Genomic DNA, 20,176 nt, shown 5'->3' with positions numbered 1-20,176 from the left:
TATAGGACAGAGTAGAACTGCCCCATAGAGTTTCCAAGGCTGTAGTCCTCACAGAAGCAGATGCCACATCTTCCTCAGAGCAGCTGGTGGGTTCAAACCAGCGACCTTTGGGTTAGCAGCTGAGCACTTAACCACTGTGCCACCAGGGCTCCTTTGTGTATATAAACTTACGTGATTTTTTTTTTCAAGTTAAAAACTTAAAAGCAATATTTAGAGCACAAAATGACAATATTTTTATTATAACAAAGAGCTCACACAGATTAACAAAAACCCCAGGACTGTTACAGTGTTATAGATAGATAAGTAAGGAGATGTACATAAGTAAGTAGTTCACAAAAAAAAGAAAACAAAGACAATAAATAAACGAACATACAAAAACGTGTTCAATGTCAGTAGCAATCAGAATGAAGTGTAGGTATGATTTCCTCAGGAAGCCATGCCTGACCACCTAACCAAGCACCATTTCTGTGTGTTCCGGCAACAACTTCTACTTGCCCTTGGGATACTTGTCTCTGTGTTCTAATTACTGGTTTGTTCTTGTTTGTAAATAGATAGCAATCAAAGATAGAGAAGTTAAAACAAGATGCTTTGGTTTATTTAATAAGGGAAAATTAAATTATGATATACAGTATGTTGATAAGAATGTGAGGAAACTATTACTAGTGACCTAGTATATTGTTTTTCTAAATGTTTTTTTAATCCTTAATATTTATAAAGACCCCCCCCAGTATTGCACAATTGCTAGCTTTTGACCTAATTCTGTTTCTCAGCATCCATCTTAAGATAATAATTTAAATTAAAAAATGTGTGTGCCCAGAGATGTTCTTCACAGTGTTATTCATAATAGGGATAAAATGAAAGTACATACACTAGCCAGCACTAAAATAATGGCTTTTAAAAATTGTTGCATCCATTTGACAGGCATTAAAAATTACAATTCTAACAAAAATGTAACAGTATAAAAATGCTTGTGGTATAACAGTGTTAAGTGAAGAAAACAAAATTCAGAATATAAATATACTTTAACAACAAGTATAAGATACAAATCAGAGACTAGAAGGAAACATTTTAAAATGAGAAAACAGGAAGGAATACCTGTTTGCTCTAATTAGGAAGATTTTAAGTCCACTGGCTAAAACTCCCTTTCTTCTAGAAGTGCATGGTTGGGCACTACCAATATTTATTTACCTCTGACTCTCTCTGGCAGTTTTTTTCTTTAGATGTATTAACACATTCAAATTATTTATTTATTTATTTATTATTTTATTATTATTTTTGAGGCCAGAGAGTGTGCCTTTTGATATTTTTCCTGTGTCTGCCACAGTGTCTGGCACATGGCGTGCTATTTGTTGAATAAACCGGTAGTAATTTTTTTTTTTTAATTAGAGATGTAGAAGTTAAAACACAAGGCGCTGCGGTTACTGTATGGATGCACCACAGTCTGTTTATCCACTCACCATTGCAGGGTACATCGGTTCCTTCCAATTTTTGGAAATTGTGAATAAAGCTGCCGTAAAGATTCAGGAATCTGGGAGATTCCTTTTCCAACAGTTCTCTAATGTGATGTTATTTTTTTTAATTAAAAAATTTACGTATCTCAGCAAATATAATAAGATCTGTATTCTTATTGGGGTATTGCAGCTATTGTCTTGGTGACATTGCTTACAAATTTCCCGAAGTCTCTCAGCAGGTGACTTTCTTGGGCTAAATTGTCATGACTATGGGATGGTGTTTAAGGCAAATAATAGCTGATTTAATAATTTGCCTGCAATCCATTTATTTACAAGGAACTGAATATACAGACCAGTTTCTATGGGTTTTAAGCTGTCAGTAAAATTAAAATTATTCTTGTTTTAAGTATCTGGGGAGCTGTAGAGAAGAACCCAGTTATAACCTGAAACAAGGAAAACAGATTTCCTTCAGAGAGTAAAACTGTAAAATCAAAGCAGAGGTATGGAAAAGTTTCCCAAGGAGATAAGTTAGCTCCCAGGCTGAATGCTGGGGAAAATTAAATTAAGATAGACCAGTAAAACCGTGGAGATTATATTGGTGAATGAAGACCCCATGCTGTAAGAGTGAGGCAGCCTTCTGAGCCAATATGTACTCAAGGAGAGGCTATTGTGCCACATCCTCACCAGCATTTGGCATTGTCGCTTTTTTTTTATTTTTAATTTTAGTCTTTCTGATAGATACGTAGTGGTATCTCAGAGTTGTGTAATTTGCAATTCCCTAATGACATATGATGTTGAGTATCTTTTCATGTGTTTATTTGCCATCTGTATATTTTTCAGTTGTGGTTTTTAAAAGATAGAAAAAGATACCTCCTCCAGTAATGTGGCGAACAGTAGGGGGTGGGCAAGTGGATACAGGAAGCCTATATAGGTGGCTATTTTAGTAAATCAAGAAGGAAGACAGTGGCTTGGCCCAGGATGGAAAGAAGTGGATTGATTTAAGAGACATTTAAGAGTTAAAATCAATGGGACTAGGTGGCAGTCTGGATATGGGAGTGAGGGAGAGAGAGGTGTGAAGGAAAACTTCCAGGTTTCTGGCTTATGCAATTCAGCTGAACGTAGCATCATTCACTGCAGTTAGGGAACACGGGAGAAGAGCCAGCTCAGCAGCAGGTATGTGCATGATGACCATGGCTCTGGGTTTAGACAGTTTGAATCTCAGGTGTCTTTGAGACACTCAAGCAGAGATGTCAGTTCTCATGTCCTCATTTACTGTTTTAACAATGAACCACCCTGGTTCCTTACAGGGCAAAGAGGTCTGCTAGAGATAGGACTGAAGAATCACAGGCATTTAAAAAGTAATTGAGACCATGGTGTGGAGAAGATAGCCTGGGGAGAGGGTTAGAAAATGAGCAGAGAAAGAGGAGAATAAGATAGCAGAGGAGGCCAAGAAGGAGCTGTCAGAGGTGGCAGGAAAGCCAGGAGAGGAAGTGTGGTAGAAGCTAGAGCAGAAGTGTTTCAGCAAGGAAGCAGTGGTCAACTCTGCGGAGTACTGCTAAGAGATGGAGTAAGACTGAAAAACTAATTTGTTAATTGCTATGCTGATAAATGATATGTGGAGTTCTGAATGGAATGGCAGTTGGATGGGGAAATTCAGCCAGATAATTGAGTTGTTAAAGAAATGAATTGTGCTCACTAGTATACTGCTTAAGGGGGTGTATTAACAAATTGTTTGGGTGACACATAACAGAAAACCTGCTCAAGTTCCTTTAACTAAAATAGATACTTTATTGCCTCATGGTATTGGATTGGCAGAGTTAGGCTTTTCTTCTGTGTACAGCGAACAACCCTCATGGGAAGAGAGCCTCTCCTCACCTGTTCTAGCAAAAGGCCCAGGAGTCACTTGGATTTACTAATTTGGATCACATGCTTATCCATAAACTAATCACTCTGGCCAGGAGCAATTCAATACGCCAACAGACCAGGCCTGAGCCAACTGCTCACCTCTGGAGCTGAGCCAGGTGAGGAAGCAGCCTTGTCTGAGTTGCATGGCTTGTGAATAGGGGAGGGGGACTTGCCAAAGAAAGATCCAGATGTTGTTCCCAGAAAAAGGAAGAATATGTGCTGGGCAGGCAAAACCAACACACAGACATCTATTTCAGCTGTAAAAAGAAGCCTTTGGCCCGATAATTTCAAAGACCTGTTCCTATGACATACGATGAATGTGTAGCTGTAACTTGTAGAAGGAGCCGCTAGGTCTGATTCTTGTGGCTAGAGAAAGGTTGTGGTTATTCTTGCTGCGTGTGCTGCCGCTGGTTTGTGGTGTTGAATAATAACTAATCTTAACAGACACATTGACTGATTCAACAAATTATGTACATAGATGTTCCTTAAAGACTAATTTATAAGGACTTCTTAATAGGAATTGGTTTACATAGCCAAAGGCAAGGAGATTTCAGGGGTTGAATTTATCAGAAGATACACCCAGCAGCAGCACCACCATGACCCTGCCCCATTTTGCCCTAGATATGCCTCTGAACTATGTGCTAGTTTTATTTTTGCAGTGGTGTTGAGATAAATATATATATCCTTTAAACTTCTTTTGCTTGGTCCTTTCTTAAATAGTCCATTTATGTTACTGGTAACTACCTTTTAAAAGAATTATCTTTAATATAATTGTGGGGAGTTTGTAATTCATTATTTAAGAAACGAAATCAATCCACACTTTTATGTGCCGTCGAATGTGGTTGCTGGACTTCATTTTTTCATTCATTCAGCAAACATTTATCAGTGCCTGTTGAATGCTGTTCTTGAGCTAAGAGATAATAGGTATACAACATGATCTTTGTCTTAAGGATCGCACCAAAACCAAAACCAAACCCGTTGCCCTCAAATCAATTCCAAGTCATAGTGTCCCTACAGGACAGAGTAGAACTGCCCATAGATTTTCCAAGGAGTGGCTGGTGGATTCAGACTGCTGACCATTTGGATACCAGCCATAGCTTGCCATAGTTCTTAACCATTGCAGCACCAGGGCTCCAAGGATCTCACAGACTGAGCAAACACACAGGACAGAGTGGCAGGTGCTGTGATGAAGGTATGCACAGGATACGGAAATGTAGAGAATCAGTATCTCTTTCAGGATGAGGCAGGGTATAAAGTCGTCTTAGCGGAGGTAATGACTGGACTAAACTTTTTGAGCATATAAAAATTCTTAAGAAATAGACAAATCTATAATTACACTTCTGTCATAGCAGATAAAAGAGCAGACAGAAATCAGTAAGGATATAGAAGATGGAACAAAACAACAATCTTGACCTAATTGACATACATAGAACACTGTATGCAAGAATGGTAGAATTCGCATTCTTTTCAAGTACACATGGGAAATTTACCAAAATTGGATATATGTGGGTCTAAGCAATGCTTAGTGGAAATTTTATAGTAGAAAAAAGCATATTAGAAAAGATGAAAGATTGGAAATCAGTGATTTAGACTTCTATCTCAAGAAGATGGAAAAAGAATAGCAAATCAACCTACGGAAAGCAGAAGAAATGATAAAGATAAGAAAAGAAATCAATGAATTAGAAAACATACAATAGAAAAAATCAACAAAACCAAAAATGATGCTTTGTGGATACATATTTTCATTTCCTCTGGGTAAATACCAAGAGTGAAATTGCTGGGTAGTATGGTAGGTGTAATTTTACTTTATAAGAAACTGCCCGACTGTTTTCCAAAGTGGTTGTACCGTTTTACACGCTGACTAGCAATACACAACCATTCTAGTTGCTCCACATCCTCCATAACACTTGGTATGTTCAGTCTTTCTAATTTTAGTCATTCTAACGGGAGTGTGGAGCCCTGGTGGTAAAGTGGTTAAGTGCTCAGCTGCTAACCAAAAGGTCAGCAGTTTGAATCCACCAGCCACTCCTTGGAAAGCGTATACGGGCAGTTCTAGTCTGTCCTATAGGGTCACTATGAGTCGGAATCAAGTTGACAGCAGTGGGTAATGGGTGTGTAGTGGTATCTCATTGTGGTCTTAATTTCTATTTCTCTGATGATAGATAATGTTAAGTATCTTTTAATATGTTTATTGGCCATTTGTATCTTCCTTTGTAAAATGTCTGTTCAGATCTTTTGTCTGTTGGGTTGTCTGTAAAAGGTTATTTAAAAACATATTCTAGATTCAAGTCCTTGGCCAGATGTAGATATTGTGAATATTTTCTCCCAATCTGTGCCCTGCAAAGCCTAAAATATTTCTGGCCCTTTACAGAAAAAGTTTGCCGATCCTTGATCTGGAGGACTAATGACCCAGTTTCTTCAACAGAAAATTGCATGGAAGAATAAAAGAGATGAAAGAAAGAACCAGTAGTTTAAAAGAAACTTATGGAACATATAAACCATCATAATATATACACCTTATTTGAATCCTTATTCAGAAAGTGAAACATTGTGAAAAAATAAGTTAATCAGAGAAATGTGGACAGTGACAGAGATTTGATGATCTTAAGCAATTGCTCATTTTTAAAGACTTGATAATAGTTTTGTGCTTATATTTCAAAAGGATCCTTAGTTTTTAGAGATGCATACTGAAACATATACAGATGTCTGGATTTGCTTAAAATAATCCGAGGCGTGAGGAATTATTGGGCATGGGTATAAGTGGAATAAGATTGGCCACATTTTCATTTTACTTGGATCCACAATCAATGCCCATGGAAACAGCAGTCAGGAAATCAAAATATGTATTACATTGGACAAATCTGCTGCAAAAGATCTCTTTAAAAGTGTTAAAAAGCAAAAATGTCACTTTAAGGACTAACGTGCATCGGACCCAGGCCACGATGTTTTCAGCTGCATCATATGGGTGTGAAATCTGGGCCATGAATAAGAAAGACCAAAGAAGAATTGATGCCTTTGAATTATGGTATTGGTGAAGAATATTGAATATACCATGGACTGCCAGAAGAACGAACAAATCTGTCTTGGAAGAAGTACAGCCAGAACGCTCCTTAGAAGCAAGGATGGTGAGACTGCGTCTCACGTACTTTGGACATGTTATCAGGAGGGACCAGTCCCTGGGGAAGGACATCATCCTTGGTAAAGTAGAGGTTCAGTAAAAAAAGAAGACCCTCAACGTGTTGAATTGACACAGTGGCTACCACGCTGGGCTCAAACATAGCAATGATTGTGAGGATGGCGCAGAACCAGGTAGTGTTTTGTTCTTTTGTACATAGGGCCACTCTGAGTCAAAAGCGACTCAACAGCACCTAACAACAACCTATTTTGAAAATCGTTGTAACTGGAAAATGGGTACGTGGTAGTTCGTCATACTATTTTCTCTACATTTATGTGTTAGAAAATTTACATTACAAAGTTAAAAATAAAAGTTATTTCAAAACAAAAGTTTCTTAAAAATCAGTTCAAAGGCCATTTCCGCTGGGCCTTATAATCTAATGCCTTTTTTCTGTGCCTCTGTAGAAACATGGAACTTATCACAGTGTATTGTTATTGTTAGATGGTTATTTCTTCCATTTCCCCTAGACTTCCAGTTCCTTGAGCGCAAGGACCATGTCTTATTTGACTTTGATCCCCACTGTCAGTCATAGAAGAACCTGGTACATAGCCTGGTACATAATAGATCCTTAATAAATATTTTTAGAACAAGTTGTGACTTCTTATAGCATATCATGATTTCTAGATTTTAAACATTCTAAAACGTAGTAGTCCTTATTTTATGGGCATTAGTCATTCATTTTTATTTACCTCCTCCAAAACATCATGTAGTTCAGCATGAAAGCAAACTGCATATGTATGTCTTATAAATCAGGAAAAATGTAACCTCAAAATAAATTATTGAATGGACATCTTAGTTTGGGCCGCCTCGATCTAAGACATACATAGTGTGGCCTATTTATCTTCATTTTTTTTGTTTTTTAAGTGAAAAATATTAAGGAGTCTCTGGGTGGCACAAATAGTTAAGTGCTCAACTACTAGCTGAAAGGTTGGCGGTTCAAACCCACCCAGAGGCACCTGGGAAGAAAGATCCAGTAATCTGCTTCCAAAAGGTCCTAGCCTTGAAAACACTGTGGAGCAATTCTCTCTGCACACATGGGGTCACCGTGAATCAGGATCAACTCTGCAGCAACCAGCACCACCAAGTGTAGAATGGGTCCTTCTGAATAAGATTATTGTTTCTTCCCCAAACACAGTATTATGTATTTTTTAAAAGAACAGAAATCTAAGACCAAAATCTAATCCTCAAACAAGCTATAAATTATTTTTCTCTCTTATTGGTCCCTTTTAATAGATTAATAAGTAATACTTGGTTATGATTACTGACAATTTAATTTTTAAAAACCTCAATTCTTTTCCTTTCTTTCTCCCCCTCTGCTCACTGGTGTCTTCTTCTGTAGCAGCTCCTTTTTAATGGACTGTTCCCCCTGTTTTTAGTGTAATTTGAACCTCTCAAACCCTGAGCGCCAGGGAAAGTGAGTCAGAAACACAATCCTGAAGCTTAAGCCAGGATCTGATTTTTAAATAAATCACCTGGCACCTTAACACCTTCTCACATTCATCAAAAAGCCATTTTGGTACTCTGGGCTTAGGGACTAAGTGGATTGTCAAATGGTTAGTCATCAAGTTATTTTTGTAACCTTGTTCTCCTAGGCTCTTTTCCTCTGAATCAGGGCATTTGTAGCAGATGTGAGAATTTTTAATTGTTATTTCCATAAAAGTAAAATGCTGTGCTTTTTTCAGAGCATTTATGAAATCATACCTGGCATGGTTTTAAAGCTGCTTTGCCTGGCTAGATGCCAGTGACCCAATGATATCCTCCTGGCACGCTTGTTCATACTGGTAGGTGAGGTCAGAAATAAACTACCTCAATGACAGAGTTAGCAGGGAAACTGACTTTGTTAAGATAAGGGCGCAGGTAATTCCCCGCCCCCGCCCCCCCGCCCCGATCCTTGCACTGCAGATTGCCTACAACTGATGTCTGCACCCATCTAATTTAGGTCCCTTTGCAGCTCTCCCTTCCCTTGGCTTCCTTTTTGTTTGTTTTTATGGTAACTCTTAATTATTTGTGATAGCAAGGGCCAAAGAGAACATGGATAACTAAAACTTAGAAATGAACTTCACAATTTAAAATACTGAAAATCAAAGCTTGAGACTCTGTACAATAGTGTAGTGAGGTCCCCATGGGAATCATATGTGGCATTCTGGCCACTGCACCTCAGGCTAGACAAGATGAGGGGTTGAGTCAAAGGCTGATGGAGGAAATGAGAGTGACAGCCATATGGCAGAGACTGGCACTCTTCTTTTTTATTCACTTAGCACACGTGGGGCACAAAGATGAATGAGACAGTTCTTGCTCTCATAGAGCTTGCAATAAAGTGGGAGCTAGAGAGTGAGGGCCAGGATGACAGACATGTCCACAGATGGCTGCAGTGCGTAGCACCTCCTGACTGCCAGCTTCAGTGCAGACTCCTCTCTCTGCATTACCTGCCACTGCTGACCATTTGCTGCTTGAAACTCTCACCTCTCTTAGCTTCCATAAGACTATCCTGGATGTCATTTCTTGCTATCGGCTCCTATTGTTTTGTGTAATGGTAAACTTGGTATTTCCTAGAGTTCTCCACTCTTCTTTTCCTCCCCACCCTTTATTATCAGTTGTCAAGCAGTGCACCCCCTCACCCCAACCAGCACTTCCAAGGGATATGACAGACTCTCATCAGTAACAGTGACTTCTTATGGTAGTGATTCTTGACCTGGTGGAGGGATGGTATGTCCCAAGCACCAGTAGGAGTTCCCTGGGTGATTCTGATGCATTTCCCCTTGGAGAAGATTGTGTGTCTTTTTTTAGTGCCTAGCGCAGCGGCTGACCACGCGGGAGCTCAGGAATGCTGAGCGATTTAGTAGCAGTCAGCACAGCATGCTGTGGAAGCACAGGGCAGGTCACTCAGCTGTCTGAGAAAGTCAAGAAAGGTTGCACAGAGGCACCCTTGGCTGAGCTAAGCTGAATTCACTAGGTTGATGAGCCGTAAAGGAGATTCCAAGAGGTGGATTTTCAAAGATCAGGAGATATGTGATTGAAATCTGGAAATTTACGAATGACAAGCGTTAGGTTCACAGACTTCATTAAATCCCAGCACATTCAGATGAAAGATACGTTTTTCAGTCTTGAGTAAGATTAGTATGTGTCAAAGAAAAGTAAGACATTCTATATCTTTGGACAGGTAATAAATGTGTTGACCTCATTGCTCCCCCCAAAATGATACTGGAATAAAATATTCTGTTAATTACTTTTAAAAAGAGTTTTATTCAGTCATTCATTTACTCAATAAAATTTATTGCTGCATCTTCTAGTGCCAAACATTATAACAGGTGCTATATATACAGTGAGCAAACACGTATAGCTTTAGCCTTATAAGTTTGTGTAGTCTAATAGAAAAATATACTTTAAGCGAATAATCACTACACACATACAAACTGATAAATGTGAAAAAAGTAGTGTTATGGGAAAGCATAGCAGGGTGATCCAGTTGAGATTAGGGGTGAAAAGAAAAATGATTAGAGGTTAATTAGGCAAACAGTAGGGAAGAAGAGGACAAATTGATGAAGAAGAATCATAAAATAGTTCAATTAGGAGATATCATCACGGAGGAAGGCCATGGCTTTTCCCAGGATAGCCACTGCCACAGAGCCCTAAACTGAATGGATGCTGGGGTAGACCCAGTAGCATTTGCTAAACATTGTGATAGTTGCTGAGAATTCAAGGTTTAGTACGACACGTTCTAGAACCTCCGTTGCCCTGCCTAGGGACTCCTCCTCATTGTAATCAGAGAGAAAGAAATGTAACTAATTATAGCATGCTAAGTAAAAGGTCCTGACAGAGCATGAAATTCTGAGGGATCAACCAACTTTGCCTTGTGGGAAATAGTTGAGATAAATCTGGGTTTTAAAAGATCAGTGAAAAAGGAAGAACATTCCAGAAATGCACTGTACAGTGAAATCAAGTTGTGAGGAGCATTTGCGGAACCACAGGTCGTTTGATATGGCTCTAATACGGGGTTTATATGAGAGTCGAAGGAAGTAATCATGCATAAAAGGCAGAAGCCAAATGTTAGAGACTTATATGCAACTGAGGAATTTGGACTTTATCCTGCAGGTGTTTCTTCCGGGAAGGGAAGGAATGATGGCATTGAAGGAGACTGACTTGGTCACATTTTTGTTTTTGAAACACCATCCTGGCAGCAGCATAGATACGAGTGGTGGTGGTTGGGGGGATTGGGCATAGGGGAAGGGAGACCAGTTAGGAGGATATTGCAGTAATTCTGGGAACAGCTTATGGGGGTCTGATGTTGGCAGTGAGTATAAATGGTTAGATGAGAAAGCCATTTGGGGGGTAGGACCTCTAAGACTTGCTGATTGGTGTTGGGGGATGTCGTAGGCAGGGTTCTCTAGAGAAGCAAAACCAGTAAAGCATGTAAATATCTACATAAAAATTTTTTTTTTTTTTATAGAGAGAGATTTATATCAAGGAAATGATATAAATTCCAGTTGTAGAGGCTGGAATGTTCCAGTCCATGGGTCAGGCTGGAGAATTCTGATTTATGTAGCCACAGGGGCTGGAGAACCCAAGATTGGCAGGTCAGACAGCAGGGCTCTTGCTCACAGGCTGCGAAGACCAACAATTGCCAAGATCAGAAGGCAAGAGGGCAGGTAAGCTGCTAGCTCAAATCCCAAGAACTGGAGACCAGACAAACAGGAGCCAGCTGCATGATCCAGAGTGAGCAAAAGCCAGCAAGCCTTGCCAGAGAGTCCACCTATATTGGATCCAGGCCGTACCTCAAAGGAAGCTCCCTTTCAACTGATTGACTTCTCACAGCAGATCCCATCATGGAGATAACTGCATTATATCAAATCTCATTATGGAAGTGATCACATCATCATACAACTGCCAAACTACATCATAACTGCCGAACTACTGAGAATCATGGCCCAGCCAAGGTGACACACAACCTTAATGATCACAGGCAAAAAGTGAGAAAACAGGGTCAGCATGAAATCAGGTTGATGGCCATTCACTGAGGCAGAGAATGTAGGAGCAGCAACATGTGTGGGGAGAAAACTGTTGCCTTCTGGTCTGGGCACGCTTACATTGAGCTATCAGTGGGATAGCCAAGTGGTGATATTGTCCCGTAGGACCCAAATTGGGCTAGAGATAGGAAGAGGAAAGTCAGGCCAAGGCCAAGAGCTGATCTTCTCGTTTCTCTTGTAATAAACTTTTTATTTCAGAATAGTTTTAGATTTATGGAAAGTTGTGAAATTTCACCTCTTCTTTGACTTACTCAGGTTCATGCCTGTATTGGAATGGTTATCCTTGTTTGCATAAATGTTCTCATATGCATGCATAGAGGCTGTGCATGGTTTCAAAATCAAGGCAATATAAAAAAGGTAAATCGTGAAAAATCTCATCCCACCCCTGTCCCCATCTGCCCTGCTCACTCCTACCCACTACGGTAATAATTTTTTTAGTCTCTGTGTATCTTTCCAGTTGCTTTATGTAAATACAAGCAAACAAGAGTAATACATTGTTATGCTCCCTCCTGTCTTAGTTATCTACTGCTGCTATAACAGAAATACCACAAGTGGATGGCTTTAACAAACAAATTTATTTTCTCACAGTTTAGGAGGCTCGCAGTTCAAATTCAGGGTGTTGGCTCTAGCAGAAGGCTTTCTGCCTCTTTCGGCTCTGGAGGAAGGTCCTTCTCTCTTACGAACTTCTGCTCCTAGACAGCCTTCATGTGGCTTGGTGTCTCTCTTCCCCCATGTCTGCTGCTTAGCTTGTTTGTTACATCTTTTATATCTCAAAAGAGATTGATTTAAGACACACCCTGTATAATCCGACCTTATTAACATGACAAAGACAACCCATTCCCAAATGGGATTACAGTCACAGGCTTTATTGTTGTTAGGTGCTGTGTAGTCTGTTCTTACTCATAGCAACCCTATGTACAATAGAAGGAAACACTGCCCAGTCCCGTGCCATCCTTGCAATCGTTGCTATGTTTGAGTCCATTGTTCTAGCCACTGTGTCAATCTGTCTCATTGAGGGCCTTCCTTGTTCGCTGACCCGCTACTTTACCAAGCTTGATGTCATTCTCGAGGGACTGGTCTCTCCTGATAATATGTCCAAAGTAGGTGAGACAAAGTCTCGCCATCCTCCTTTCTAAGGAGCCTTCTGGCTGTACGTCCTCCAAGACAGATTTGTTCGTTTTTTATGGCAGTCCGTGATATATTCAATAGTCTTTGCCAACACCATAATTCAAAGGTGTCAATTCTTCCATCTTCTTTATTTGTTGTTCATCTTTCGCATACACATGAGGCAATTGAAAGCACCATGGCTTGGTTCAGGTGCACCTTAGTCCTTAAAGTTATATCTTTGCTTTTAACACTTTAAAGACGCCTGTTGTGGCATATTTGCCCAATGCAATATGTCATTTAATTTCTTGACTGCTCCTTCTATGGGCATTGATTGTGGATCCAAGTAAAATAAAATCCTTGACAACTTTAATCTCTTCTCCACTTATCATGATGTTGCTCATTGGTCCAGTTGTGAGGATTTTTGTTTTCTTTATGTTGACGTGTAATCCATACTGAAGGCTGTGGTCTTTGATCTTCATTAGCAAGTTGCTTCACATCCTCTTCACTTTCAGCAAGCCAGGTTGTGTCATCTGCATAACGCAGGTTGTTAATGAGTCTTCCTGCAGTCCTGATGCCGTGTTCTTTATCATATAGTTCAGCTTCTCGGATTATTTGCTCAGTATACAGATTTAATAAATACGGTGAAAGGATACAACCCTGACGCACACTTGTTCTGTTTGAACGACTGCCTCTTGATCTATGTACAGGTTCCTTGTGAGCACACTTAAGTGTTCTGGAATACTCGTTCTTTGCAGTGTTATCCACAATTTATCATGAGCCACACAGTCAGATGCCTTTGTATAGTCAATCAAACACAGATAAACATCTTCCTTGTATTGTCTGCTTTCAGCTGAGATCCATCTGACATTGGCAGTAATATCTCTTATTCCACATCCTCTTCTGAATCTGGCTTGAAATCTGGCAGTTCCCTGTTGATGTACTGCTGTAACCATTTTTTAATTATCTCCACCAAAATTTTACTTACATGTGATATTAATGATATCATTTAATAATTTCCATATTCAGTTGAATCACCTTTCTCTGAAATGGGTGCAAATATGGATCTCTTCTAGTCAGTTGACCAGGTAGCTTTCTTCCAAATTTCTTGGCACAGACGAGTGGGCATGTCCAGCGTTGCATCCATTTGTTGAAACATCTCCAGTTCCTGAAGCCTTGTTTTTTTGCCAGTGCCTTTAGTGCAGCTTGGACTTCTTCCTTCAGTACCATTGGTTCTTGATCATATGCTACCTCCTGAAATGGTTAAATGTGGACCAGATCTTTTTGGTACAATGGTTCTGTGTATTCCTTCCATCTTCTTTTGATGCTTTCTGCGTTCTTCAATATTTGCTCTTAGAGTCCTTCAATATTACAACTCGAGGCTTGAATTTTTGCTTGAGCTCTTTCATGCATAAAGACTAGGAATTATGTCATGGATTGAATTGTGTCCCCCCAAAATATGTGTATCCGTTTCACTAGGCCATGATTCCCAGTATTGCATGATTGTCTACCATTTTGTCATCTGATGTGATTTTCCCATGTGTTGTAAATCCTATCTCTGTGATGTTAATGAGATAGGATTAGTGGCAGTTATGTTAGTGAGGCAGGACTCAATCTCCAAGATTAGATTGTGTTTTAAGCCAATCTCTTACGAGACATAAAAGAGAGAAGTGAGCAGAGAGACATGGGGACTCTGTACCACCAAGAAAGCAGTGCCCGGAGCAGAGCGTGTCCTTTGGACCAGAGGTTCCTGTGCTGAGAAGCTCCTAAACCAGAGGAAGATTGATGGCAAGGACCTTCCTCCAGAGCCAACAGAGAGAGAAAGCCTTCCCCTGGAGCTGGTGCCCTGAATTCAGGCTTCTAGCCTCCTAGACTGTGAGAGAATAAACTTCCGCTTGATAAAGCTGTTCACTTGTGGTATTTCTGTTACAGCAATACTAGATAACTAAGACAAATTACCACACATTTTTTGGGCACACAATTCCATCCATAGCAGCTTCCTTTCTTAGGTAAAAGGTCACATAGCGTTCTGTATTGTTCTGACATTGTTCTGACATTATTCTGTATCTTGCTGTTTTGCTTCACAATATACCTTGTAGATCAGTACACATAGAAAGCAGAGCTGCCCTGCTCGAGAAGGTAGCCATGAGCCATATGAGCTGTTGAGCATTTGAAGTGTGACCGGTGCAACTAACCACCTGAATTTTTAATTTTGTTTAACTTAAATTTTAAAATGGAAGGAGTGTAAGTTATTTTCCCTTTAAGCTCAACTTTATTCTTTTTATAGAACTACATTTCCATTTAACCATTGAAAATTTAGCATCTGAATTGAGATGTGCTGCAAGTATAAAGGACACACTGGATTTCAAAAATTTAATTAAAGAAAAAATAATGTAAAATATCAATAATTTCTTACATTGTTTACATGTTGAAATAATAATGTTTTCTTATGCTAGGTCAAATAAATGCTAATATCAATTTCACCTATTTCTTTTTGTTTTTTTTAAACGTGGCTACTAGAGAACTTACAGTCGCGTAGGTGGCTTGTGTTATGTTTCTGTTGGAAAGCACTGATGGAGCGCATGCATTATTTTTGCAGCTGCCTGGCATTCCGTTATACACCAGTTTTACTGGTAGCCGTTGATTCGATTCCGACTCATGGTGACCCCATGTGTGTCAGAGTAGAACTGTGCTCCGTAGGGTTTTCAATGGCTGACTTTTAGGACATATCTCACCAGGCCTTTCTTCCTAGGTGCCTCTGAGTGGACTTGAACCTCCAACCTTTTAATTAGCAGCTGAGCACATTAACCATTTGTACCACCAAGGAACATTCCATTGTGTAAACCAAACCAATTGCCATTGAAGCAACTCATAGCAACCCTATAGGACAGAGTAGAAATGCCCCATAGGGCTTCCAAGGCTGTAAATCTTTACAGCAGTAGACTGCTACATCTTTCTCCTGCAGAGCGGCTGGTGAGTTCAAACCTCTGACCTTTTGTTAGCACCCAAGCACTGACCCTCTGCACCAACAGGGCTGCTCTTCCATTGTATAGAGCACTATAATTTATTTAACCAGTCCACTGTTGATGTGCACTTGAGTTGTTTCCAATCTTATACTATTAAAAGAATGCTTATGCTTAGCCTCGTACGTGTGTCACTTCATATGTGTACAGATGGATCTGTGGAATTACTGGTTCAGAGGGTAAATGCATTTGTGATTTTGTTATTGCCAAATTGCCCCCAGAGGGGTTGTACCAACGTTCACTCCCACCAGCCATGTATGTGAGTGCCAGTGTTCCCATATACTGCTGTGCTAAGCTACAGTTATCTGCAGGTTTTGGATATAATAATGAATTTCTTTTTGCTAATTCTGAGAGACTTTTAAAGAAGATATCACAAATGATTTGGCTAGCTGCTTTTTCTGTTTAAAAAATAAAGAAAACCTACCGTTGATGATAGAACTTTTAGGATCAGCAATTTAGAATTGATCTTTTTTTTTTTTTTTTAATAAAGATGTCAAGAAATTCACCCACAGTGTTCTTCTACCCATTTCCTCTATGGAAATAGCAACATGGACCGTACTCAGATTTAGGAAGGATTTTTTGAGGGTTTGAATGGATGAGGATCAACATTTCTTTGTTTTTCAAGAGTTAGGGATTTCTTGAATTACTACCAATAGTCTCCACTGGTGTTGGAGGACTAGCATTACATACCATTACAAAGTATACAAAGTAGAAAGGCAGTTTGCAGGCAGTTTTTACACCCTGTCAGTTTATCAGTGGTTAAGAGTTTGGCTGCTTACCAAAAGGTCCACAGTTGGAATCTACCAGCTACTCCTTGGAAACCCTATGAGGCTGTTCTGCTCCATCCTATAGGTAGCTATGACTCGGAATCTACTCGAGGCCATCGGGTTTGGTTTTTATATGCTAAACACATTCTAGTTTAATGGGCTGCTGAACTGAGGAAATCCGCTGACAACATAGTTGGAGCTGCCATAATCATTAGGTACATTCTGTATCCTTTATAAATAAATAAACTGCAGAAAAAGCTCATCTTTCCACCTTGGGGAACCACCTCTTGTCCCTCTTTTAAGACTCGTGTGCCCTCTACTGCCCTCTTTGCCTTTTTGGTTTGTTTGTTTGTTTTTTCAGATTAAAATGAAGAACCAAATATTCAGTATCCAAAAACAAATTGCTTTAATTTTTCCATTCATGGAGAGCTGAAAATAAGATTCTCAGAAAGAGAAATCTCACTGTGTAATTAGCAATGTATCAGATACATTAATAAATTAGTATAATGGCAATAAGGGATATAAAGTTCTATTTGGCAAATCCTAGAGCTGGAGAAACGCATTTTTTATAGAAAATATGACTATAGACATTTACTACCTTTAATATTTTATTGACTTTCAATATGAAAAGATTAAGAAAAGCAAAAAGAAGTTCAGACTAATATTGCTGATCATGTAGGAAGAACACTAGGACATGGGGACTTATGCCAAGGGTCACGCTTAGCAATTGGAGATGTTGAATTATTTCTACTGTGCTTAAGTTATACAGTAAATACACAACTTCCTGATAGGAAGCAGCTGCACATAAGCTATTCTTCACATCTCTTTTTCCTTCTGTTGCTAATTTTGCCTGTTTATTTTGTTTCAGGAAGGGTTCTCACTCATTGATAGCAAGAACTGGTTGAAGATTGTAAGACGCGTGGATTGTCTGTTGTTTGGAACAACAATAAAGGCAAGATGCTGTGTGTCAACTATTTTAACCATACGGTCACGCCCTTCTCATCTTCTATGTGTGTGTGATGGGGGTAGGGTGAAGTAGGCGGGAGCTTCTCTTTGTAGGTGAAATGATTTGGAGAAGAATACGCATGTTTAAGAAAGGTTTACATTGGTTATGAGCAAAACAAGCTTTACAACACAAAACAAGAATTGTAGAGAGGCAGAAACCTAGTTAGCAAGAGGACACTGCTAAAGAGCCAGGGCTTTGATTGGTTTCTTAATACCTGTCTGATTCTCTATCCCCTAAGCACAAATGGGAGTAGGTGGCGTACATCATAGTTTGTCTTGCTCTTTGGATGTTAAAAAAAGGTGTGTATTTTGGAATGTTGCATTGAATATGTCTTTTCATTTTTTTCCTCTCTTTATTATAAAAAAAAAAATTCCCTTTTATTTGCTTTTTAGCTGCATTAAACATAAAGAATGATCCTCATCATAGAAACATGCAGGCTAATCACCTGGGTTATTTTCTTTCAGAAATAACGATAAAAACCAATCTGTTAGCATTCACCGAGTAGATCATAGTGAAGCTTAGGTGAAAGGTGGTAACTTTTAATGGACTCAGTCTCTGAGAGTTGGGCTAGGTCTTCAAGAGCATCTAGCGGAGGAGTTCTTAACCCCCAAAGAAAGTCCATGAACCTCCAAAGAGTCTCCAAGGCATTCAGATGTCTATGAACTTGCATGTATTTGTACTGACCTCTAATTGAAATTTATCATTTCAAATTGTGAATGTAAGAAACAGACCACAGTAGTAGTAGACCTTCTCACCAATGGGAATCACAGCTACTTTCATGTGACATTACAGTTTTCTCAGATATCTCAAAATGTCATTTATGCTCATCGCTACCTCAAAATTATAGTGGTAATTAGTCCTGCCGCTCTCCTATGCAGCCATCAGTTTGTCCTGCTGTGGGTGCTTGCTTGGTGCTGAGATGCTAGAAGCTATGCCGCCAGTATTCAAATACCAGCAGGGTCACCCATGGAGGACAGGTTTCAGCTGAGCTTCCAGACTAAGACTAGGAAGAAGGGCCTGGTGGTCTACTTCTGAAAAGAATTAGCCAGTGAAAACCTTATAAATAGCAGCAGGATGTTGTCTGATACAGTGCCAGAAGTTAAGACCCTCAGGTTTGAAGGCACTCAAAAGATGACTGGGGAAGAGCTGCCTTCTCAAGGTAGAGTCTACCTTAATGACATGGAGGCAGTCAAGCTTTTGGGACCTTCGTTTGCTGATGTGGCATGACTCAAAATGAGAAGAAACAGCTGCAAGCATCCATTAATAATTAGAATGTGGAATGTACAAAGTATGAATCTAGGAAAATTGGAAACCGTCAGAAATGAAATGGAATGCATAAACATCGATATCCTAGGCATTTGTGAGCTGAAATGGACTGGTGTTGGCTGTTTTGAACTGGACAGTCATGTGATCTACTATGCTGGGAATGACAACTTGAAGAGGAATGGCATTGCATTCATTGTCAAAAAGAACATTTCAAGATCTGTCCTGAAGTACAATGCTGTCAGTGATAGGATAATATCCATACAACTACAAGGAAGACCAGTTAATATGACTATTACTGAAATTTACACAGCAACCACTAAGGCCAAAGATGAAGAAATTGAAGACTTTTACCAACTTCTGCAGTCTGAAATTGGTCAAACGTGTAATCAGGATTCATTGATAATTACTGGTGTTTGGAATGTGAAAGCTGGAGACAAAGAAGAAGGATTGGTAGTTGGAAAATATGGCATTGGTGATAGAAATGATGCCGAAGATCATATAGTAGAATTTTGCAAGACCAACAACTTCTTCATTGCAGATACCTTTTTTCACTAACATAAATGGTGACTGTACACATGGACCTCACCCGATGGAACACACAGGAATCAAATCCACTACATCCCTGGAAAGAGACAATGGAAAAGCTCAATGTCTTCAGTCAGAACAAGGCCAAGGTCCAGCTGTGGGACAGACCATCAGCTGTTCATATGCAAGATCAAATTGGAACTGAAGAAAATTAGAACAAGTCCACAAGAGCCAAAGTATGAGCATATACCACCTGAATTTAGAGACCATCAAGAACAGATTTGCCGCATTGAACACTAATAATGTCCAAAGGTCAGAAGAGTTGTGGAATAACATCAAGGATGTCATACATGAAGAAAGCAAGAGGTCATTAAAAAGACAGAAAAGAAATAAAAGACCAAAATGGATGTCAGAAGAGACTGTGAAACTTGCTTTTGAGCCTTGAGTAGCTAAAGCAAACAGAAGAAATGATGAAGTAAAAGAGCTGAACAGAAGATTTCAAAGGGCAGCTCGAGAAGACAAAGTTAGTATTATAATGACATGTGCAAAGACTTGGAGGTGAAAACCAAAAGAGAAGAACACGCTCTGCATTTTTCAAGCTAAAAGAACTGAAAAAAAAAATTCAAGTCTTGAGTTGCAATATTGAAAGATTCTTACGGGGAAAATATTAAATGATGCAGGAAACATTAAAAGAAGATGGAAAGAATACACAGTCACTGTACCAAAAAGAATTGGTTGACATTCAGTCATTTCAGGAGGTAGCATATGATCAGGAACCAATGGTACTGAAGGAAGATGTCCAAGCTGCACTTGAAGGCATTGGCAAAAAACAAGGCTCCAGGAAGTGACAGAAAACCAATTGAGATGTTTCAACAAATGGATGCTCCATTCAACAAATGGAAATGCTTACTTGTCTATGCCAAGAAATTT

The 20,176-nt window shown here is 39.4% G+C and overlaps 1 protein-coding gene across 1 annotated transcript in view; it reads left to right on the top strand.

Annotated features, from left to right (window-relative positions):
- The window catches only part of REC114 (REC114 meiotic recombination protein), a 107,929-nt gene that overhangs the window by 53,775 nt on the left and 33,978 nt on the right, over positions 1 to 20,176 (top strand). The window contains exon 2 of the mRNA XM_064296146.1: positions 17,318 to 17,401. Coding sequence (XP_064152216.1) covers positions 17,318 to 17,401 — 84 coding nt within the window. The remainder of the gene's footprint in view (positions 1 to 17,317; positions 17,402 to 20,176) is intronic.

Source organism: Loxodonta africana, chromosome 13 (genome assembly GCF_030014295.1).
Source record: "Loxodonta africana isolate mLoxAfr1 chromosome 13, mLoxAfr1.hap2, whole genome shotgun sequence".
In the NCBI taxonomy this organism is placed as follows: Eukaryota; Metazoa; Chordata; class Mammalia; order Proboscidea; family Elephantidae; genus Loxodonta; species Loxodonta africana.
Note: the sequence above shows the minus strand (reverse complement) of the source record. Positions and strands in the feature narration are given on the sequence as shown.